Consider the following 25,345-nt stretch of genomic DNA (forward strand, 5'->3'; position numbering starts at 1 on the left):
TCTTCTATAGATGGCATGCCCGAAATATTGGAGAATTCGATGAGAAAATGCCGTAGAGTTTAACCTTAATATTAAACTGTACCAGAATGTACACATTTGTTATCCTAATTATCCATGAGATTCACAAGGGTTGCCAGCTCATTTAAAACGAATCAATCGTCTTTCTTTCGGTGGTACGAAGAGCCAACGATTCTTCGAAAATTTAATATGTGAAAGCTGTTAATTGACAGCTTCTTCTCGTCTTCGTCATATCGCAGTCACTCTACACGAGTTTAGTCATTTAGCATCTTGCTAAAGAAGCCATGTCTAGTTTCAATCTTATTTCTCTCTTATCTTGCAGTTGCATCTTATAGGTTGCTGACGGACGATCCGAAGGATGCGAACAAAAATTCTAACTGAATCTTGTCGAAATCATCGAAAAACAAGGTTCTAATTCAATATGGACACAAATATAAACAATAAAGGTTAATAACAAATACTACACGCGTTATTTTATATTTGAAAAAAAAAGTGCAAAAATTATTATTCTAGTAATATACACGGGAGCAATTTTTAAAAGTGTGTGTATCTTTTTAATCGTTTTAAATGTTTCAATGGTAGGTAATATATTTCTAAAATTTAATTAAATAATCTGTAGGGAGCAATTTTTAAAAGTGTGTGTATCTTTTTAATCGTTTTAAATGTTTCAATGGTAGGTAATATATTTCTAAAATTTAATTAAATAATCTGTAGGGAGCAATTTTTAAAAGTGTGTGTATCTTTTTAATCGTTTTAAATGTTTCAATGGTAGGTAATATATTTCTAAAATTTAATTAAATAATCTGTAAGTATGATCGCAGTGTAAACTCTTTTTTAAAATATGACCGCAATACTTTTGCGGTATTTGAAAAACATTTTATTTCGTTGATCTCTGTTAATCTCTCCTTCTATTTTTCAATGTCAAATCATATAAATTAATTATCGCCGTAATATAAGGATATGATATCATCAGGTAACTTTCTAAATTGCTGTTCGAAACGACAACTCGAAATCATCCGTCATAAAATACTTATTATTTCAGCGAAGAAAGGAAAAAAAATAGACAACGATAAATTAATACGATTAGAAAATCATCGCAGTCGCTTTCTTATTATTTGATAAATAACCATGAATAAAAATATTAAAATTTGAAGAATATTAGAACTGAGAGGCATTAGTAATAAATAATAATCATCACTGCACACGTTAATCGTCAAATCGGATATTATTTCACCTCGTAAATCGCTTTAATTAATATGGTAATCCATGTTATCAAAAAACACTTTCGGAAAAATGAATAATAATAAATTAATGTAAACAATACAATACTATGTGTATACGTTAGACGTCCATACCGTTTGCCAGAAGCTTCATTATCAATTCAACGAGTTGCTGTGGAACATGAAGCTCGCTTTAGCAGACAATTCGCTCCAGATTTTATACAAATATGCCAAAAAGGAGGTCAGTTGTTGGTCTTCGCAATACCACAGGCATACCTACGAGTAATATAAATGATTATCTGTCTACTCGTATATGGTGAATTTATGGATTCTGTCATGATATCATATCGTCTGCTATCATTCTATGGGTTCGGAGGAAATAAAAAGAATATAACTAACAAAAAAAATATGAAATATGCTCGTATTTAAAAAGAACATTATGGTAGAAAATTTTAGCACCGTTGTTTTTTCATTTAATTTTACTAAATACATCAAGTGTGTCTCCTCCACCTTCGCGGTAGCTTTCACTAGATTGTACGACTACAGGTATGCACCCCCGAGTGCCCTAGCTGCTGCTATTATTCAGCTCTTTCCATCTTCTCTTCCATATGACTGGCGCTGGTATTATTAAAGGACTGACTTTTACTGGCTGCCAGCCACTGCTTTGCTACTTTTTCCGTAAAAAAAATAATCAGAGATTATTAAAAACCAACAAACTTTACAAAAGACATCAATTACTGGTATTGTAATCTAAAAAATGTCATCGAATTATCATAAAGATAAAATAATAATACATAAAACAAACAGTAAGAACAAAAAAAATCAAGTTAGGATTTTGAATAATGGAGACTCCGTCATTCCGTGAAATCAAGATCGTTCATGATAATTTGATGTCACGTTAGTTATGCTTTAAAAAAACACGATTGAGTCATCTTTCGGGAGGTGATAAAACGCATCGCAATGTGGGTTGGGATAGTCTGAAGTGATTAAAAGCTTTTGGAGATAGTGTGAAACACTCCGTCGAGCCCAGTGACGTTGTTAGGGCCCAAAACCGGTCTTTGGGTTGTAAGCTGGAACGGGTTTGCGACACGAATTATGGTATACTCACTCTTCAAGGAACTCGTAATACTATCAGTATGCAGATGTTCCAGAATAACGCAAGTGAAACTACGACGAAGATCATACATTTCAAATTACTGCTAGTTTTATGTCTAGCACCACCTCCAAATTCCTTTGAGCTGCTTCATTCAGAATTTAAAGCATTGTAAGGCTCGGTTACAGTGTCCAGAACATTTGAAAAAGTGGAAAATATAAAGAAGATTGAATTACTAAAGCACTGCCTAGTGTTGAAGTTCATAAAATGCACCATGGCTTCATTTGACTTACTTAAGTTAATTTTTATTTTGACATAAGAATGGACGTTCACTGTCTTCTTCCTGGCTTCATTCAAACTTATCGTCTTTGTAAACTGTTGGAATCAGCTCTCCTAGTCCTCAGGTTGTAGATTCTTCAGTCATGGGCTACATCACCTAGGCCATGCCTTCGAATTATATTTTATTTCTGCAGTAATCATGAATTCTTTGGTCTTCCTCTAGATGTGTTTCGATGAAGATCCATGGCGATTGCCTGGTTTACAATGGACGTTCAATGTATTTTAAAAAAAAACGTGTTTTTTTGCTTGTTGTTGCCATTCTTCAATGTTAAAAATCTTTTTAACGATAAATATACTAAATTATGCTAATGTGAGAAAAATAAAAATGATTTATATTTTGCAATTCTATAGTAATCAGAAATGCAACGTTTTTAGAATACCATAAATATAACTGATACCAAATGGAGTTAATTCCATATTGAAATAATTAACTCATTAAAATTGTCATTACGGATGTGTTTGAATTGAACTGACATAGGGTAATAAACAAAAATATATAAAATACAGGAAAGAAAATATTGCTCATGAAATTTACTGGCAAAAGTACTCAATTATTTTATTATATCACTCGAAATACAAAGAAAAATTCAAATAGCAGAACAATGAAATCAAATTGCTTTGAGAAATGAGAATTTAGTGAAACGTCACATATTTTTATTACTTATTTATTCACAATATTATGAGGCATAGTCAAAGTTATCCATGAATCCAAAAAGAATAGTATTCCCACAGTTCTACGTATTACTTAACACATTGTCAGAATGATGTAGTTTTACGGAATGAAAGACGATCACTTTTGTAATACAATGTGTCGAGATAAAAATAATTAAATTGGGTAATATTTCTGCAAGTAGATTGGTAGGATGTAAACACAGCGTGATGTTGGAAACACGCTCATAGAATTCATATCATGAAATTGCAACACATTACAAACACCGCGAATTAATTGTAACACGTATTAACGTGTAAAAAAATCATGGAAATATAAAAAAGCCATTAAACTGAATGAATAGATTTGAAAGGAAGCTGGAGAGATGTTATGCAAAGCGGAAAAGGTATAAAATTCAATCAATTAAACTTCTGAAATTGATTACGCGTTTCAATCTGAGGATGTCGTTTCTCTTTTGTCCAAAGGAAATCAGTAAAAGAGTGAACGGTAATATTGCAATATCACCTTTCGAGAAACGCTACGGTATTCCTGTCGTTTATTTTGCGATTCAAAATAGTTTGAGAACAAAGGGAAAATAAAATAATAAAACTTTTCTTTCTTTTGTCAAATTTCACAGCACCGTGTATCCTAGAAAATTTCAGCCGAGAATGTCAAAGGCCGGCTGGTTCCTTTGTGCAAAGGTGAAAGCATCAAAAATCAATGCCGGCCGAGGCGCGTGGTCAGGTAGCACATCCGCGAGGAATTGCAGAATCTGTGACGGCTATTGGGGCATTATCGAAGCCGATGGAGCGTGGCCGAATACGCGGGAAGATTGCGATAGTCGCATTAGAAATGCACGGCGGCTGGTGAGATACGAGACACTCGCTATCTATAGATATTGATCGAAAGCGGGGAAAGAGAATCCCTTGGAAATCAAACAAGGGCTGGAGTTCAATTGAATTTCGTAAGGATAAAATGATAGGAGCAATCAATTTATATTTATATTTTAATGAATTTCGATTATCATTGAGTTTAGCTTATCTTAATATATTATTTATTGATTCGGCATTAACTTTGTGAAATGACATATTGATTATTTTTTAACAATTAAACACTTGAATATACCACTTGATGAGTTTTATTTATGGCTAGTTTTGAAAACTTATAGATGTTTTTATCTTCTGGTAAAAAATAAAACATTTAATTTAGTTTAAATTTTTACCAGGTGAAAACATCTGTAATTTTTCGAAACTAGACTAAAACTAACTAACTAACCATCACGCCGCTTCCCCGCAGGGGTAGGCAGAGAGAATCGAACGCCACACCAGTCTGTCTTTGCAAACATTCTTTGCCTCTTCTACATTCATGCATCTCCTCATACATACCCGACGATTATTACGACTCCTGACCCGGCCGCTTTTAAGTATTTGACATACCTGATTGTGCCAAGTTTTCCTCGGTCGTCCTCTGCTTCTTTTTCCAACTACATTCGCCCCATAAATTTGTTTAACCGTTCTTGTATAAATTTGTTTAACCGTCCAAACCATCTCAACACACCTTTCTTAATTTTATCGATAATGCGTATCTCAGCCTTACATTCTTTCCTTATTTCATCATTCGAACATCTAACAAACATCCTTTTGCCACACATTCGTCTGAGGGATCGCATTTCGACTGCATTCAGTCTGCTTTCATCCTAAACTAGTCATAAATAAAACTCATCAAGTGGTATATTCAAGAGTTAAATTGTTTAAAAATAATCATTGAGTTTAGCTTATCATAATATACTATTTATCGATTCGGCATTGACTTTGTGGAATGACATGTTGATTTTTTTTTTAATTAAACACTTGTATAATACCACTTAATGAGATTTATTTCAATACGCACGACTAGTTTCGAAAACTACTACATTTTTTCATATGCACTTTTAGCTCACACAGATCACTACACCTGTGTGAGCTAAAAGTACGATAAATACTTAGTTGTTAATCACTTAAACCAGCCTATGACAGTCGTAAGCCGTGTAAAAGCCCGGATTTTTATTTTCTTCCTCATCTATGTTGAGTATCAAAAATAATGGAAAATATCATCTCGTTTAGGAGAGCATTGAAATCATGCGAGGTCATTAAGTCTGTATTGTAATTTGTATTAAAATTCCCGCCGCCAGCAGCGGAGAGTGGTTCCGAGCTGTGATTCCGAGAAGCCCGCGTCGGGCCGACCATATATGGAGAGGTTATACCCACACGCCACGGTGACCGGCGAGGGAATCAGTCTAGGGTGAGACGTCCGGTAACTGACGGTTCAAGTGCGGTACAGACCAGCAGCTCAAGGGGTAACTCGCGACCTGGACGATTCAGTGTGCGGTCGGCTGCGCAAGAGGCCGGTCATGCCTCTGCGCACGATTAAAAAAATATTGGAATTTGACTAATATGAATTTAGGGAAGACAACGAAGAAGACAATAATATGCGCATGTGAGGATAATGGAATCATACAGGCTCCCTTACATTGCACTGCACGGCTAACTCCAAGGTAGACGACTCCCGTGCAGACCACCAAGGAGATGGATTGACAGTTACACCAAGCAGAAGAAGAAGAAGAAGGAATTTGACTTTTTTACACTGTATACTGAAAAAATATTTTTATCATTTTTTGACTCCTTCCATTTCAATAACTCTTGTCTTTTTGTATTTTCAAAACCATATATTTCTTTAAAAATGTTTTATTTTTTCAATACAAAAACGGTATTTTAAGCAAAAAATTCAATTACGTTAAATGTTACCAGGGTTCAAAGAAAATTAAGTAGCGATTTATCATATATTGGGCCTTAAGCAGTAGGGATTAAAGCTTAAAGCTGCCGTTTCATAACATAAATCTCATAGTACGCACACACTCGATAACTACATAGAAAAGAGCAAGAAAGAGAAAGGAAACGAAAAAGATTGAATATAAATAATGTAATTTACATATAACTTGTAAATAAATTATTGGTGGAACTTTCATAAATTTTGGGTAAGCTGGCTACTCCTTATAAACCGTCAAATGTGAGTGATGCCGAAATAGGTAATGTTTGGAAAGCATCATAACTAATCCACACAAAACTCTACGGTAATATATTATGAGAGGATTTTTAATCCCAGCGGAAATTTGAGAGTTCGGAGAATTAAAGTGGATATAAAGGTACGAAAATAATAACTGAAATATACTCGTAAAATCCTATGTATAACTATTTTATTTACTTTTAATAAATACCATAGTAAATTTAGATGACTTTTAATTAGCAACCCCAGCAGCTGTGACCGTCTTAAAAATCAAGGGTTTGAAGTAGTGACGAAGAAACGTTAACAAAGTTACATTTTACTTAGCAAAATACTGTATATATAAATAGTTCATATATAGTACATTGATTTTTACCATACATTAAGGATAGTTAAAATTAACCCATTCAAATATCTCGATATATGTATATTTTTGAGTTGCAATAAATAGTTTCCTTACAACATACAAGCTAACCATTTTTCACTGCTTTTATACATCGCCCACTCCTTTCAAGAACGTCATAAATCAAAAATCGTAAATTTTCAGTTGTGCATGTTTTCGGAATGCCCAGAAAATGTATTATATTCCTACAAAAGCGGCATATTTTAAACTTAATATCTACCCGCTACAGGGCAGAATGTGTTGCTTTTGCATTTTGAAGAAAAGGTATTGTTTAATTATTTTTTTAAAAATACTAAATATTTTTCAAACGGAGAAAAAACCTTCAGGTTTTACCTAAAAAGATCTATTGCACAATAAAAAGTTCAATAAGTGGCTTGATATTTATTTTTAATACATTGTACTATATTTTTAAACTTTAAAAACGTTCTCCTGAAAAATCAAGTTTATTGATTTATGACGTTCTTGAAAGGAGCGAGCGACATGTTCCAAAGGATTTGTGTATTGTCATTCTATTAACATTTTTCACTTTCTGCAAAAAAGTTTTGTTGAAAATTATGCGTAATGCATCGAAACACGTGAACAAAAAACATATTGATTAAAAATCAAGATATGTTAACAGTAATTTTCTCCAACCTACCACCCACCCACAAACTCAACTAGGAAATCGCCATTCTACAATGATCGTGATTAATGGGTAGAATAACAAGAGATAAATCAAGGGGATGTCCAAATATGTCGCTCATTAGAAGCGCGCAATCTGAGCCTCCGCGACGGAGGAGTGATGCGCTCGCCTGAACTCGGCATCAACAATAAAACAATTAATAGCGAATTAATAAACCCGGCGGCCATCTTGCCGACGCGAGAGGTGAATAATCCGAAGAAGAGGAATGAATTTTGCGTCTCGAATCTTCGGCACATGTGGGGCAGGTTTTGTCTGTGGCTAATTAGCGAAACGGTGAAAAACGCACAAGGCATTGCGATCACATGACGACTCTAACGCTCGTCGTTGTCAATTTACATTTTAGAAAGCCCGTTGTACGGGAGGAAAATGTAAAACGCATCTTAGCGAAATTTACGAGATATTCGTTAAAAAGTGAAAACGTCATTTTGACGATATCGACTGATTAAATGTTTACAATAAATACAGTATTTGACTCATTCGAAAGTAAATCGCTCAATATAATAGTTACTTGCATGTGTCGATGACTGTTTAATTGATTAGACGGATGCTTACATTAATACAAAAATCTACAAGTCGTTAGTTTCGTGAACCATAATTTTTAATGTATAGTTAATATTTATTTATTTAATTTCTCATATAAATTACAAATTACAATATTGTGCTCTCATTGAGTTTTCCCGTACCGAGGGCACATTTTATTTTATTAATTTATAAAATTATATTGAAAGAAAATTGTTTATGCAATCAAATACGACACGGCCGAATAATATGATCTATTTCAGATCTACCCTCTTCCATAACCCATGTATGAATAATATATTTCTTATGACATCTCAATAAAGATGAAAAAGAATATAGAAATCGGGGCATTAACAAGGTTCACAACCGTCATAGGCTTGGTTAAATGATCGCTTTACATATCGCTCACTCCTTTCAAGAACGACATAAATAAAAAAACTTGATTTTTCAGGAGAACGTTTTTAAAGTTAAAAAATATAACCCAATGTATTAAAAATAAATATCAAGCCACTTATTGAACTTTTTACTGTGCAACAGATCTTTTTAAGTAAAATCTGAAGGTTTTTACTCCATTTGAAAAATATTTAGAATATAAAAAAATTAAACAACACATTTTCTTCAAAATGCAAAAACAACACTTTCTGCCCTGTTGCGGGTAAATATTAAGTTAAAAATATGCCTCTTTTGCTGGGATATAGTACATTTTCTGGGCATTTCGAAAACATGCACAACTCAAAATTGACGATTTTTTATTTATGACATTCTTGAAAAGAGTGAGCGATATGTGTAACATTCAGCAATTCTATCCAATGATTGACAACCACACTTCTCAAAATTTTGAAACTTCTAAATATACTGATCAAATGAATAACACAGTATGTGCGAATTCACAACAGCCATATCTATGTTGGAGTAAGGAAAGATTTTTTTTAAAGCAGAAACTCATTCCATTTGTATGTGTGGTCCGAATCCTGGATTATATTCACATACTTGAGAAACATAATTTGACCTGTTTTCTTTTATATTTAGTTTATATTTTTAATACATGAGTATGGATAAGATCCTTTTTATAAATCGAGAAATAGCTCAGGAAATGGGCAATTTATTGTAGCTACCGAATATGGTATACAATACTGATAGATGTACAGCGGGTTTAACCCCGAAGCTTTTAATGGAAAAGTCGTAATTCATACGAGCTCCAATAAATACGAGTATGGAGGAATCGCGGTGCTTATCTAGTTAGTTATACAGGGTGGCTCAAATTAATCACCCTATCGGAAGATGTTATAATTTTTGCAAATGACGTCGTACGTCAATCGTATTTGACAATAGTGAACTAGATAGCTGCAGTATACAAACAGATTGATAAAACGGACACAAATGTGTATCAACACTGGCGCCAGCCACACGACGAATATCAACTTTTCCACTTAACAGAAAAAATTGGAAAGGTCCAAATAATGATTTCCAAATTAAAAATTCTTTTTTTTTTTATTTAGTAAAAAAGTTATTCAAAAACAAAATTAGGTGATTTTGCATCACCCTGCATTTGTTTGTGGTTTTTTAGATGGGAATTGCATTTATTATTTACCTTGCTTATTATGTACAAGGTTTATAGATACTTAAGAGGATTTTTGTTCCTTCTAACTAAATAAAAATGTTTTTATTTAAATCTGTGTTGGGAACAGGAGGGATAATCTAGTGTGGGCCTACCAGGAACTTCTCAGCATTTGCTCATTGCGAATATGTTTGTTTATTGCAGCTATCTAGTTCACAAATGTCAAAAATGATTGACGTACGACGCCATTAGGAAAAAATATAACATCTTCCGATAGGGGGATTGATTTTGCGCCACCCTGTTTGTGTAGACTCGAAACTAACACTCGAGTAGGTTGGAAGAGATATTTAGTACAGACGTTCATTAAATATGTATACGAAGATTTTACGACGGCGACTGCAGGGAACCAACCGCCCACACAAAATGGCGGTCCAAGAAGGCGGGAAAACTGTACTTTATTTTGCAAATATTTTCATACCGTAAAGCCGAATATAACCGAGTGTTGTTATTGATAAATAAAATGTCGAATGTTGATAAATAATGAGCTGCGTCAAACCTTGCTGCCATAGAGAATAGTGGTTGAAGACATCGAGAATGTTGGCCATCTCTTACCTGAAAAAGAAAAAAGAATGAATTACACATTTTTCAAAGAAATACAAAATTGATCAAGTTTTTTGGTATTGGGCAAGAATTAAAAATTTACAAAATTTATATGAAATATTTATGAATGGGCTTACGAATCTTTATTTGTCGATTTAATAATGAATCTTTATTTGTCGAGATTTGATAAAATTTTAGTAAAAAATTTACTTAGTAAATGACACTATTTCTTAAAACCTAATGTGACACGTGCTTCGATGCATTCCACATCATTTTCAAATACGGCGTTAGAATGCATCGAAACACGTGTCATAGTAGATTTTAATAAATAGTGGTATTAACTAAGTAAAATTTTAATTAAAAATGGATAGGTTTATCACAAAGTGACTGCCAAATCAATTAATGAAATTTATGAAATTCGATGTTATTTTTGTTTAATATGTATTTAGTTCGAAGATATCTAAAAGATCGATAAAAATTATTGTATTTTTTTAAGTAATAACCAGCAAAACCTCTATTTTAGGGGCTTGTCTGCAGGTAAGATAGTGGGGATAGGAAAGTTGAATGTGAAAAACACATCACAAACACCCGGACCAATTGAGAGTAAATATATCTTGAATTCATTTTGCAATTGTCGGGAATCAACCCGCGATGCCAGTTTCGCAGTCGAGCGTCTACCCAACTACGCCACAGCACCTATCTTGGGTAGAATGGTGAATGTTACACGCGTGTAAAGTGATCGCTTAACCAGCATATGACACGTCGTAAGCCCTGTAGATACTCAGACTTCCATATTTTTTTTCGTCTGTGTTGAGATGTAAAAAAAAACAATATCTTAGGTCTTTTCACAAACACTTGTGCCATTAGAAAATACGAACTACTTACACATCATATTTTAATGCATAATTTTATACTGAAAACTCGTACTCAGTCATAGAGATTTTAGCAAGCAAAAATAATGATAAAGAAGGATTTTTCATATTACATAATTATCACCTGATAAATAATTTCTCTTAAAACATACAATAAATTTCTTGGTAAATGGATAAAAAAAACGAATAAATCACAAACGCATGTCCAGTCTCAAAAGTTGTTTTTTTTTTTAATAACGGTAGATTACATACAATGTGTACGTTAAAAAAATCTAATTGAATATATGCATATTTTATGGGCTTTAAATTCAAAGCAACGGTAGAATCAGACAAAAAACTCAATGTTTACAAATTAATTCAATTAAAGCGGTAACGAGTAGGAGGTATAACACCCATGTTAGTTTTATTTAAATTAATCGGTCCACCTACATATATGGTTGTTGTATTACATATTTTTTTAAGGGAGGACGACGCACCTATAAAAACGCTAAAAATTTAACACTTTGTACACCCGACAAGGTATTATAAATATATTATACATAGGTATTATGTTATAATATTTGTAAAATAAAATGGCTTTTAAAATTGTAATAAAATAAAATTGCAATATTACGAATATTAAAAGAAATCCTGTTAAAAATTAACGTAGTAACGAAAAGTCCGTAAAAAAAGAGACTAAGTCGAACCGCTCACCTCGTGTCGCATAAGCTTATATTCAATATAAACGCAACCCGTTGCGTTGTGTTTAACGATTTTCTAACGTAAATATGTAGAAAATTGGGCAAATTCCATAATTTGAATACTTTCTCTATGCTTCACTATCACTTCAACAATTAGTTTTTGCAGTGCAAATAATACCTAACTATTTACTTTTTTCATTCCTGAATAAGGATTCGTTAAAAAAAACATCAAAAAAGCATTTATCTGAAAGTGTTAAAACATACAAGACACTAATGGTAAAAATTGCGATATTCGAACTTGCAATAACAGATCGAAGACGAGTGACATACGGGGTTACGTTTTTTCTTGAGTGAACGACGTCATAAAAAACAAATGAACAATTATCAAGTTCTTTTTGTTAGTTTCCATTAACGAATACCTTATTCCTTCTCGCAATGCTTGCCTTGTTACCTTTTTCTTTCTGCACGCTCCAGGAACATTGTAAAAGGCTTTCAAAGTGAAACGTGAAAGGTTCTACAGAATGTAGAACATACTCGTACACACATTCAGCGCTTCGAGTCTGCATCTAAAAGCTTTATTAATAGTCTGCCGGGAGTCTAAAACCGAACACAGCTTGAGATAGGCCTGGTGTACAAGAAAATTGAGGCATCAAAGTACTTTTTTCTAGTGGTCAAAAAAGTTAAAAAATAATTGAAAACAAATACACATTTTTAAAAGTTAATCATATTTATTTATAGAATAAGCGTTTAATTTGTAGAAATCCATTTTTAATTTGTTTTCATATTATTTTTTAACATCTCATCAAAGATGAAGAAGAATATGGAAGTCTGGGCATTTACGGGGCTGACGACCGTCATAGGCTGGTTTAGGTGATCACTTTACACACGTGTAACATTCACCAATTCTACCCATTATTGACAACCACACTACTCAAATTCTTGGAAGTTCTATACATATGAACAAATTTAGAAACCTTGTTCTTGAATCACTAGAACTTCACTAGAGACATCTATTGGTGAGATGTAAAGAATGCTTAGTAAAAAGATTCTTTACATCTCACCAATAGATGTCTCTAGTGAAGTTCTAGTGATTCAAGAACAAGGTTTCTAAATTGGTTCACATATATATATATGTAGAACTTCTAGAGTAGTGTGGTTGTCAATAATGGGTAGAATTGGTGAATGTTACACGTGTGTAAAGTGATCACTTAAACCAGCCTATGACGGTCGTCAGCCCCGTAAATGCCCAGACTTCCATATTCTTCTTCATATTTGATGAGATGTTAAAAATAATATGAAAATAACTCCTGTAATTGGAGATAATCCCGATTTTGTGAACAAGTATTTGGACACACTCAAAATGTTGTAAATTAATTTGTTTTACTCATTTTGCTTATTAACTCCATTTTAGTTTGAAAATGCGAAACAATTATAACAAATTTATTTTTATGTGTTTTTTTAAACAATCAAATATAATTTAGTATGCTCAAAAAATCAGCGTTTGATTTTAACATTTAATATATCACTAAATAAAAAAGCGTATTTTAAAAAATATAATTTATAATACAGTTTTTTTAAATTATTATTTAAGTTTTACTTGGTAAATACCACTATCCCTTAAAATGTATTGTGATACGTGTTTCGATGCATTCCGCATTATTAAAACTTATAATAAAAATGGATAGATTTTACGAAAGAGTGACTGCCGAAACAATGAATAAAATATAGTTACTGGAAATATTTCCATGTAAACACGCAAAAAATATGGAGAAAGCAATAGTGTCTTCACAGCTTCGTACATTTTATTGATCATAAATATTTGTGGAGAATATACGAGCCACAAAACTTTACGACGAAGTTTCATTAAAGAATGACTAATAAAACACATACAATAAACAAGAGAATTATATAGACACTTCTAAAATAATTGAATGTTTTTACTTTTAATTTTTAAGTAATTTTGTAAGAAAAAAACATGTGAATATAAATATTACATTTTATATTACGTTAAGGACTACCCTTGAATATAAAAAACTCAAAATATTACGTCAAATCAAACCCTTTCACGCGTTAAGCAAAAAATAAAAGTTGATTTAAAAAATGCAAATTTTCTATAAAAAATTAAATATTCTATAAAATTCCTTTATTTGTTTACTTTAGTCCATGGCATGTAAAAGCCACGGACTATAAGTTCATGGCTTTTACAAGCCATGGACGATAGTCGATTAAAGCGTCCTAAAAAAAACGGGCGACTTTAGTCGATTTACGCGCCCCAAAGGTTAAAGAAAATTATGTAGCGATTATTCGTATATTGAGGTGATTTTATACTAAACAGCGCTATGTAAATTAAACACTGATTGAGTAAAATGATAGTATGTATGATGAATAACATTTTATTTTAATAAATAAAGAAAGAAAAAGAAAAAATGAAACGGTTTGACTTCATTGTTTCATTTTTTAAAAAAATGATACGATCCAGATTACATAATAGTTAAAAATATTCAACATGCTGCAAACTAACGAAATGCTACAATCTAATACTACATATCAATGTTTTCATGTCCAATTGATAGATTTTGATTATTGGACCCAAAAAGCAAAGTTTCGTGTGGGTTTGTCGGCAGCGAGCGCCGACGGTCGCTAATGGCCGACCGCTGAAAAATTTATACCGGCCGGCTGACTGGAAAATGGCGGCAAACTAGACAGTTCGGCTGCCTTACGATCCGCTTGGGAAATGCAGAGGCTGCGGGCGAATCGCAAATACGCATCCATTTTTATTATAACCCCATACTTTGACCTCCGGGAGGGAGGTTATTTGCCGCCAAAATATGGGCTGGGTTTTATCCACCGACGCCAGTTTTTTTTTTTGCTAAATCAATTTCGCATTTGGCGAGCTTATATCAAATTGTATGACTGGAATTTTATGGGGCTCTGAACTTTTACTTTTTCCCATCTGGATGAAGTAGACAATGGTAAATATTTTGAATAAAATATGGATATATGTTGTGTATTATTACGGATTAAAAAGTTTACAAATTTAGGGTTTAATTTATTTCTTAAACGAATTTCCACACGAAATGTATTAAATATACATAAACACGTCAAAGGATTTTTAAAATTTCATAAATAATATTGTTAATATAATACACGATTAAAATATAAAAGATATTTCCAAATATAACTAAGTATCTATTAAGAGGATATTTGAACTTATATCAAATTGTATGGCTGGAATTTCATGAACCTCTTAAATATTTTTTTCTAACTGAATGAAGTAGACAATAATGAATGCTTTTAATAAAATATTTAAATATGCTTTCCATTATAATGGATTTAAAAAATCAATTTTATGTTTTAATTTATTAATTTTTAAAATTTAGACACGAAATCTATAGGATATACCTAAACATGTTATACGATTTCAAAAAATTCATAAATATTATTGTCAATACCAATATATGATCATAAAAGTAAAATATACTACTAGATATTACGAGGTAAGTTAGTTGTCATATGTTGAGAATATTTAAAACAGCCTAAACACTGGAATATACCACTTAATGGGTTTTATTTATATAAACGACTAGTTTCGAAAACTTACTGATGTTTTCATCTTAAATTTAAATTAAAAATTAAACCGTTTTAATTTTAACCAGAAAATGAAAACATCTGTAAGTTTTCGAAACTTGTCGTATATATAAATAAAACTCGTTAAGTAGTATGTTCAAGTGTTTAATTAAAAAAAAAAACAACATGTCATTCCACAAAGTTAATATCGTATTATTTTTTTGACATCTCATCAAAGATGAAGAAGAATATGGAAGTCTGGGCATTTACGCATTTTATATTATAAGCTAAAATAATAAAAATGAAAATGGTATTTTCTGGCGTTTCTCATGTGTGTGATTAAAATCCAGGATTCGGACCTCACATACTAATATAAGAGTTTCTGCTTAGTAAAAAGCTTCTTTACATCTCACCAATAGATGTCTCTAGTGAAGTTCTAATGATTCAAGAACAAGGTTTCTAAATTGGTTCATATGTATAGAACTTCCAAGAATTTGAGTAGTGTGGTTGTCAATAATGGGTAGAATTGGTGAATGTTACACGTGTGTAAAGTGATCACTTAAACCAGCCGATGAGGGTCGTCAGCCCCGTAAATGCCCAAACTTCCATATTCTTCTTCATCTTTGATGAGATGTCAAAAAATTATATGAAAATAACTCCTGTAATTGGAGATAATCCAGATTTTGTGAACAAGAATTTGGACACACTCAAGATGTAATAAGTTAATATCGAATCAATAAATAATAATAAAACATAAAACAGCCTTATTATGTAAAAAAAAACATTAAAACGAAAATATTAAACAATCAAATAAGGAATTATTTCCTAAACACCCTGCCCTGAGCCATTTACAAAAAAAATATATCTAGACCTAGAATCTGAACTAAACATATGTTATCAGTAACAATTTAACTGATAACAATTTATGATGTTTTACGAGATTGCCAATGATAATTTACGTCCGTTCACCTAAGCAATAATACATCATTAATTGTCTTTGGTATATGTGTTTCTTTTAATGGTTCATTCAAGATAACGTCACTAATACATGCAATAAATGAAAATTTATAGCTAACCAGCTGACTTCCGAATGTCAGGAAGAGGTTAAGTTTCAAATAAAGATTGAAAATCAAACGCTGGCCGATTTTATATATTGTTCTATTCGCAAGTCAAATTTTTCATGTAAAAATCAAGAATATGCGAATCTGTCTACAAGGAAACAAGTTTCAATCAGAAGACACTAACGCCATCTGTGATATGAAATAAAAATCATTTGCACAAAAGCACTGAAATTATTCATCATTTTCCATGAAAAATAAGGGGACAAAAAACTATTCATCAAAGTAATTTTTTTTTTAACTATTTACGATAAAATTTATATATACTTATAAGTATATATATGTATAAAATATGCCAAAGCAAAGACGCAAACCGTCTAATCCGTTTTTAATTTTAAGAATTCTCAATGCAGCAAGTTATTGCTACTAGCCGCTAGATGTCAGTAATTTTAGGCACTGACTGAGAGACAGCAACGCGCCGGCAATGTAAAATTGACAAACCACTGACGTGAGACCAATTTTAATTCCTGTTATTCAGTGCATAGAAGCGCGAGCTAAAATAACTGTATACATTTGGATGTATTACCTAAAAGATGACGGAATTCGAAATCGCTATCAATAAACATAAAATTAATTAAAAATTATATTAACATGCAGCGGCGCATTTTATCTCCTGGTGTTGATTCTATCGGAAAATGAGATTATAACGTACGTGGAAAAACGATATTTTTTTATAAAATGCAATGTTATCAAAGATACTGGTCTTGTTAATTGCTTTGTTTATGGATTTATTGCAATTCTCTAATTATATTGTATTGTGATAATTGGACTCTTATTGGATATCGGAAAAGTAGAATCACCACATACATTGTGTGAGAACTTTATTTGATTTAAAATTTTACTTTTACACGAAGTTTTTTTTAATGGGCGATGCTACGCTTAATGAAAGCCTGAAAGTGCAGTTTTTGTGAAGTTTTTTTTTATTTTTTATTTCATTAATTCATTAGGCAGTCACTTTGTGGTAAAATCTATCCATTTTTAATTAATGTTTTGCCTAGTTAAAACCACTATTTCTTAAAATCTACTGTGACACGTGTTTCGAGGCATTCCGCATGTTTTTCAAACACCGTAATTATTTATTTACTAAGCAAAACTTAAATTCAAAATATATAGATTTTACCATAAAGTGACTGCAGAATTAATTAAAGAAACTTTATTCTTAACTTGTCTAGTACGGCTGTCCAAACTTAAAACACAGTAAGGGACATTTTTTTGTAGTACGTTTTTTTGCATTTTTAGACTAAGTAGAATCTACACCGCAGGACAAAAAAATTTACGAGTTTACTTGCTACCGCACGCCTTGACTTTACTGAACTCTTTTTCTAAGAAATCCTTTATCGATACCTCTTTCTTTTGTTCAATAAATTAAACACACTTTGTGTCACCTTTCTACAATATTTACATTTTAAAATGTCTCAACAATTTTGTTTTACCCGCGTTTGAGGGAACATAACACAACAATCATGGAAAGTGCAAAGCAAATGTCGATAGCGATAAAATCCAAAATAATCACACTGTCGCAACAAAACATATCTGATTGTAAAATATCTCGTCGAGTTGGGTATTCAGAAGGTGCAGTGAGGTTTTTATTTAAAAAATTACAAGAAACTGGATCCATAGAACGGAAAAAAGGAAGCGGATGAGGGCGCGCGACATCTGCCCGAGGTGATCGCTTAATAAAAAAAAATGTTTTGCGCGATCGATTTTTAACGGCACTTAAAATACACGCAGAGGTGCAGTCTACTAGCTAATCAACATTTTCAGTAAAAACAGTGTCCAGGCGGCTGTTGGAGCATGGTTTCCAAGCACGAAGTCCCGCAAAGAAACTATTACTGACGAACAAAATGCAGAAGGCTAGACTGGATTGGGCGAAGGAGCACCAGAATTGGACCTTGGAGGATTGGCAAAATGTTATTTTCTCCGATGAATCAAAATTCAACCTTTTTGGTCCAGACGGCAGAAAGATAGTTCAACGAAAACTTGGGGAAAGATACCATCCGTCGTGCGTCACTCGAACCGTTAAACATTCACCCTACGTCATGATTTGGGGGTGCATGACAGCGTACGGTTTGGGACCTCTAAATTTTATACAGGGTACGATGAATGCCATCCAGTACAAAAAAGTGCTGAAAAACCATCTTATTCCAACAATCGAGGACATCACGCAGTATACCGCGGACCCGATTTTTCAGGACGATTTGGCGCCGTGCCATAGAGCCCGCACTGTGAGTACAAATATTTATTTTTTAATGCACTTTGTAGACCACTTGATAAATAATTTATTGTTTTTCTTACAGATCATTGAATACAAGGATAAAATTGGCTTAAAATCGTTGACGTGGCCCGGGAATAGTCCTGATTTGAACCCGATAGAAAATTTATGGGCGATTATGAAAAAAAAAGTTGGGAAAAAAAAATAAAAAAACATTGAGGAATTAAAAAAAAACTTGATTCAAGTTTAGGAAGAAGAAATAACATCAGAAATTTAAGATTCGCTTTACGCTTCGTTAAATAGTACAATTTTACATGTTATAAAAAATAAAGGTGAATTCACTAAGTATTAAATATTTTTAAATGTTATAAATATGTTTAAATGTAAAATACCTTAATTTAAAATAAAGCGATTAGAACCTTCTTCTTAAATATGAATTAAAAAATTACATGTCTTTTATTATTCCATCACAAACACTCGACCATAAATGAACCGTTATGGGTCTCTAAGGTTCGGATAATCTGATACCTGGTATATAATGGCAATTTCTAAGTACAATTCATGTGTAAGATCTTTCATTTTAACCTTGAAGTAACGAATAGTCATCACATATGTTAAACAATACAAAAAAAACTAATTAAATATCAAGAATAATTCATTACGTGTCAATTTTAGTTTTTTTGAGGACTCGTAAATTTTTTTGTCCAGGGGTGTACTTAGTCCGAAAATGCAAAAAAAACGTACTACAAAAAAATGACCCTTACTGTGTTTTGAGTTTGGACAGCCGAGTAGTATATTCGAGTTTTCTGAACATTGATTTAAGTCATTTTAAAGAGCAGATGTTCAAAATAAAGTTAAACGTATATTAAAAAACATTAAACGTTCTCGTTTAATTCCATTTATTAATATTTGCTAAAGAAATACAATATTTTGAGTTTGCTGAAATATTTTTTCACAAATTCTGAGTTTGGCTTCACTTTGGAGTTATTTATATCAATATTTTTTGTGAATCAAGATGAATATTAAACGAGCACAGGGTGATCACTTAAACCAGCCTACGGCAGGTCGTAAACCCTGCAAGTGCCTAGACTTCCATGTTCTTCTTCATCTGTGTTGAAATATCAATAACAATAAAATTATTTCGTTGGTTACATTGTTTCATTTAGTTAAGAAAGAAATAAAATATATTTTCTAATTGTTACATTATATTTGAATGACTGTAGCTTCACGTTCTTTATACAATTTTTTTTTTTTTTTTTAATAAAAAACGTTCTTTATTTTTATTAGATGATGCTCTTAGCCTGTTTTTGTAATTTGTAGTTAGTTAAATAACTAACTAACTAACTAACAAACTAACCATCACGCCGCTTCCCCGTAGGAGTAGGCAGAGAGAATCGAACGCCACACCACTCTGTCTTTGCAAACATTCTTTGCCTCTTCTACATTCGTGCAACTCCTCATACATACCCGACGATTATTACGACTCCTCACCCGGCCGCTTTCAAGTATTTGACATACCTGATTGTGCCAAGTTTTCCTCGGTCGTCCTCTGCTTCTGTTTCTAACTACATTCGCCTCATTAATTTGTTTAACCGTTCATTCATCACTCATAAATAATATAAAGGTAAATACATATAAAATAATTGGGTTCTTATAATATCCAGAAATATTTCAATTTTATACTAGTTTCGAAGACCTGATCGAGAATAATGTATTTAACTTTCGTCATTTTTTTTATATATCTGTATCGACAACTGACTGTATTGATGAAATAAATCTAAGTAGTATCAAGCATTTCAAATTGGATTATTTTCCCTCACTCAACGTACATTCGGTATGTGATTCCCTGGCTTAAGGAGCATTCAGCCATTCGAAGTTTGGCAATTGTTCACAGGTAGATTAATAAAATCTTGCAATATTTTAACAAACATTTTTACTATTTAAATATATAATTTCAGGTAAAACACTTTTATGGCGAAGGCTTTATATAGCACTTCAAGCATTTACGCCTTTAAGTCCCAATAAAACTATTTATGAATGTTGCTCATATGTAACAAAAAAAGCTATACTTGCATAAGTCATAAGTAGTACCTACAGGGCTAATAATATATATATATATATATATATATATATATATATATATATATATATATATATATATATATATATATATATATATATATGTATGTAATAAAATACCTAGGTACCTATACATTTTATTAAGTACTTACAAATAGTACCTACATAAAACAGTTCTACCACCAGATGTCGCATGCGTCGCACTGAATAAAACAAAAGACATCAGATAGAAAAAATATAATATTTTGAACTGTCAGAATCAGATACATAGATAGAAAAATATTATAAAGATAAATTAAGAATAAACTTTAATTATAAACTTGAATTACAAAGCAACACATTGTTTATTTTATTATTATACACCCACTTTACATATTATTTACACCCAATTTACGAAGGAAAATATTACCACGTTATATATATATATATATATATATATATATATATATATATATATATATATATATATATATATATATATATATATATATATATATATATATATATATATATATATATATATATATATATATATATATAATATATATATATATATATATATATATATATATATATATATATATATATATATATATATGTATATATATATTTATATATATATATTTTTTTTTAAATTATCTAACGTCCAACGACTCTGAAATCTAGCTACGGCTTTTGCAACACCGCTCATCATGACCCTACTCAGGCTTCAACTTTTTAAGTTTCATAGCCTATGCCTACTCGTGAGTGGATTTACTCTTTATGTTTAAAGTTACTATAATTTCACGAAATTCATGAGTGAAATTTCTAGGCAATAAACACTCGCTGGGCTGATAATAAGAGATCTTTAAAAAAATAATGTGATGCCCACTTAAAGGTGAATGCGGTCATAGCTCTAATAAAAAGATGAAGTAAAATAATATTGAAAAAAAAAATATTATTGCAATCGAAATCAATTAACAAAAAAGAGAGATTATTTTAATGCTTTTTTTGGGTAAGCATATTTAGTACACATATACGTATATTTATAATTAAAAAGCCACACCACACCCATATCCACACATTTACACACTTGCACGCACGCTACACCCAGGCAAGCACCCACACATACGATGTTGTTGAAATTTTAACATTATTTTGAAACTTTGCAGGTATATATTTTTATTTCATTTAAGTAAAAAAATTAATTGCAGAATATTGAAAGACAAAAATAACCTACAATAAAAACAGAACAAAAGTTGTTCCACTTAAAATAATCTTAGTTTTTTTTTACAACATTTTGAGTGTGTCCAAATACTTGTTCACAAAATCTGGATTATCTCCAATTACAGGAGTTATCTGGATCCGGATACGGATCTCACATACTAATATAAGAGTTTCTGCTTAATAAAAAGCTTCTTTACATCTCACCAATAGATTTCTCTAGTGAAGTTTTAGTGATTCATGAACAAGGTTTCTAAATTGGTTCATATATATAGAACTTCCAAGAATTTGAGTAGTGTGGTTGTCAATAATGGGTAGAATTGGTGAATGTTACACGTGTGTAAAGTGATCACTTAAACCAGCCTATGACGGTCGTAAGCCCCGTAAATGCCCAGACTTCCATATTTTTCTTCATCTTTGATGAGATGTCAAAAAATAATAATTAGTTTTTTTTATTTAAAAAAATTGTTTTAAATAATCACCCATTTCGGCACTTTCTAGTCAGTCAGTACACGCAGGCTCGTCTTTCAGGGCTAGTGCGGCTTCTCGCGATAGTAGAAACCAAAAAAGTTCCAAGCGACAATATTATGCCAATTTTATGCTTATTTTTTTTTGTTTAGAACATACACTATATATATTTTAAAACGTTTTTGTAATGTCAATAACAAACAGTTTCACCAAGTTTTAAGACTGCTGTCAGTCGAGATGTGTGGTGAAATAAGGAACGACTGCAAGGTGAGATTAATATTATCGATAGAATTTTTAAAATGTGTGTGTAGAGATGGTTTGAATATTTAGAATGAATGAACGGAAGGTAAGGACGGTAAAACAAAACTGTATAAAGAAAAGCAGAGAAAGACAAAATATTTTTTTTAAAGGAATAAATAACACGGAATAACCCTCTACTTTTCGAGGCTAGTCTGCAGGTAGGATAATAAGGATTGCCAAGGTAAATGTGAAAAATACATCACAGAATTAGGAATTTACAAAATTTAAATGAAATATTTATGAATGGGCTTACGAATCTTTGTTTGTCGATTTAATGATGAATCTTTATTTGTCAAGTTCATTTTGAGAATTTTTTTTTTTTTTTTAAATATGTAATTTGGTTCGAAGATATCCAAAAGATCGATAAAAAATTATGTATTTTTTTGAAGAAATAACCAGCAAAACCTCTATTTTAGAGGCTTGTCTGCAGGTAGCATGGTGAGGATAGGGAAGGTGAATGTGAAAAACACATCCCAAACACTCAGATCAATTGAAAATAAATATTTCTTGAATTTATTTTGCACTTGGCGGGAATCGAACCCGCGACGTCGGTTTCGCAGTAGAGCGTCTACCCAACTACGTCACGGGGCCTGTATAAATTACGCTACAGTATTCTCAATATTATTAATATTTAAAGCATTTACTTTGTGGTTAGTCATTTTTACTTTTATATTTTTTTACAAAAATGTAGTTAATATTAGTATTTCACCAAATTCGACCAAAATCGCATGTGTTAAACATAAATAGTGCTATGGTAGTGAAGGGTAGTATTTATTGTAACTGCAGACAGTTGGTAGAATTCTATATTAAATTGTTGGGGAATATATCCAAAATAAAACAAGGTTTGTTGGATTGAATTCTACATGTGTTTATGTATATGTTAATACGTGATGCGTTTCGTCTTCTTAGGACATTATTAAACACATGTTTGATAATGTCCTAAGAAGACGAAACGCGTCGCGTATTAACATATACATAAATAAATGTAGAATTCAATCCAACAAACCTTGTTTTATTTTGGATATATTCCCCAACAAGGGTAAGTATTGTTTGCATGCTGTGGTAGTGATTGTCCTGACGAAGAGACGGATGCGTCTCGAAACCAGTAGACATAAAAATCTCGGTGAGTGGTTAAATACTATAATACTAACATTTTTGTAAAAAAATATAAAAGAACGCTACGGTAGTTAGTTCGCAAGCAAGCCAAATAAGTCCATTCATTTGAGGGTATTATCTTGGGTGGTCGGACAAAAATACAGGTCACCGGGTTTATAGGTTGCGCGACGCTTCTTCGATAAGACAAAACTATGAATAACAGATCAGATATGCGCAAAATCGATATTCCGTTCATTATATTATAGCACCCATTAATTCGATATTACTGTTAGGAATAGGTTTTATAGAGCAATAAAATAAAATAATACGAGTAAATACGTGTCGGTGAATAGCGAATGATACGCTGAATGATTTTTCTGTCCAAGGTACACTTGCCAAATTAAGAAATTTCAGAGGTACACCAAAGAATAAAAAATGTTTATTTACTACTACTACTACCATCACGCCGTTTCCCCGCAGGGGTAGGCAGAGAGGATGGAACGCCACACTCTTCTGTCCTGACATACACTCCTCGCCTCCTTCACATCCATACATCTAGTCATACATGCCCTCCGTTACGCAGACTTTTGACACCGCCAGATTTTAGGTTCTTTTTGATCTGATCGTGCCAAGTCTTTTTCGGTCGTCCACGTTCTGTTTTCCCTCTCACATTCGCCACATATATTTTCTTAGTCAATCTCTCGCTATCCATTCGCTCCACATGTCCATACCACCGTAAAGAACTCTTCCTAATCTTTTCAATTATTCCTCGTTCAGCCTTACATTCCTTTCTTAAATCGTCGTTTTTAATTCTGTCATACAATGATTTTCCACACATTCGTCTGAGGGAGCGCATTTCAACAGCGTTCACTCTGCTTTCATCCTTCCAATGTTTATTTTATATTGATTTATTATTAAAATATAATGCGAAAACATAAAATATCATGACAACGTTTGTTTAATATCTTTACAAAACTAGATTTTTTCCGCGGCACACCAACTAATCACCACGGTACACCAGTGTGCCGCGGCACACACTTTGCGGAACAATGTGATGGATCATGTTAACCACCGATTGCTTTGAAATTTCTTCGTGTATTTATTTCTCCCGAAAACGTTAATTTAAAATATAATAATAATAATAATAAAACCCTTATCCGCACCCCAATGGTGCATAGGGCACTGCTTCATATGAACACAGTGTTATCTTGATCGTTTACACACGAAGGAAAGGTGATCAGCCTTCCGCTTCACGTACCAGTCCAGGGTAGTATTGAATAAATATTACAGTGAAAAAATCACTAATATTTATTTGACCCCCCTGGGAATCGAACCCGGGACCTCCAGAACGGTAGTCGAGCGTGCTGACCATTACACTACGGAGGCGGACAATTTAAAATATAAAAACATAAAGTATTTTTTTCAATTCGTTTGTTAAATCATATGTAAGTTATAAGTATACGAGGTGTTACAAAGTTGACGCCGACACAATTTGTTGAAAAATTCAATTAAATATTGCATAAAAGATCTATGGTCTTATTTTACTAATTAACTTATGTACCTGTCAAAAAGTAAGCGGTCAGGTTAGGAGTCGAAATAATCGGCGGGTATGTATGAGGAGATGAACGAAC

At 32.2% G+C, this 25,345-nt stretch overlaps 1 protein-coding gene across 26 annotated transcripts in view; it reads right to left on the reverse strand.

Moving 5' to 3' along the window:
• The window catches only part of ens (MAP7 domain containing protein ensconsin), a 290,307-nt gene that overhangs the window by 199,522 nt on the left and 65,440 nt on the right, over positions 1-25,345 (reverse strand). For 7 of the 26 annotated variants that reach the window (XM_088278183.1, XM_088278180.1, XM_088278167.1 and 4 more), the window contains exon 3: positions 10,077-10,132. The exons of the other annotated variants lie outside the window; for them this stretch is intronic. In XM_088278183.1, coding sequence (XP_088134309.1) covers positions 10,077-10,125 — 49 coding nt within the window. In that variant the 5' untranslated portion in view covers positions 10,126-10,132. The remainder of the gene's footprint in view (positions 1-10,076; positions 10,133-25,345) is intronic. 26 annotated transcript variants of the gene reach the window in all.

Source organism: Brachycentrus maculatus, unplaced genomic scaffold (assembly GCF_059751285.1).
Source record: "Brachycentrus maculatus isolate JH-2025_06_01 unplaced genomic scaffold, ASM5975128v1 h1tg000055l, whole genome shotgun sequence".
In the NCBI taxonomy this organism is placed as follows: Eukaryota; Metazoa; Arthropoda; class Insecta; order Trichoptera; family Brachycentridae; genus Brachycentrus; species Brachycentrus maculatus.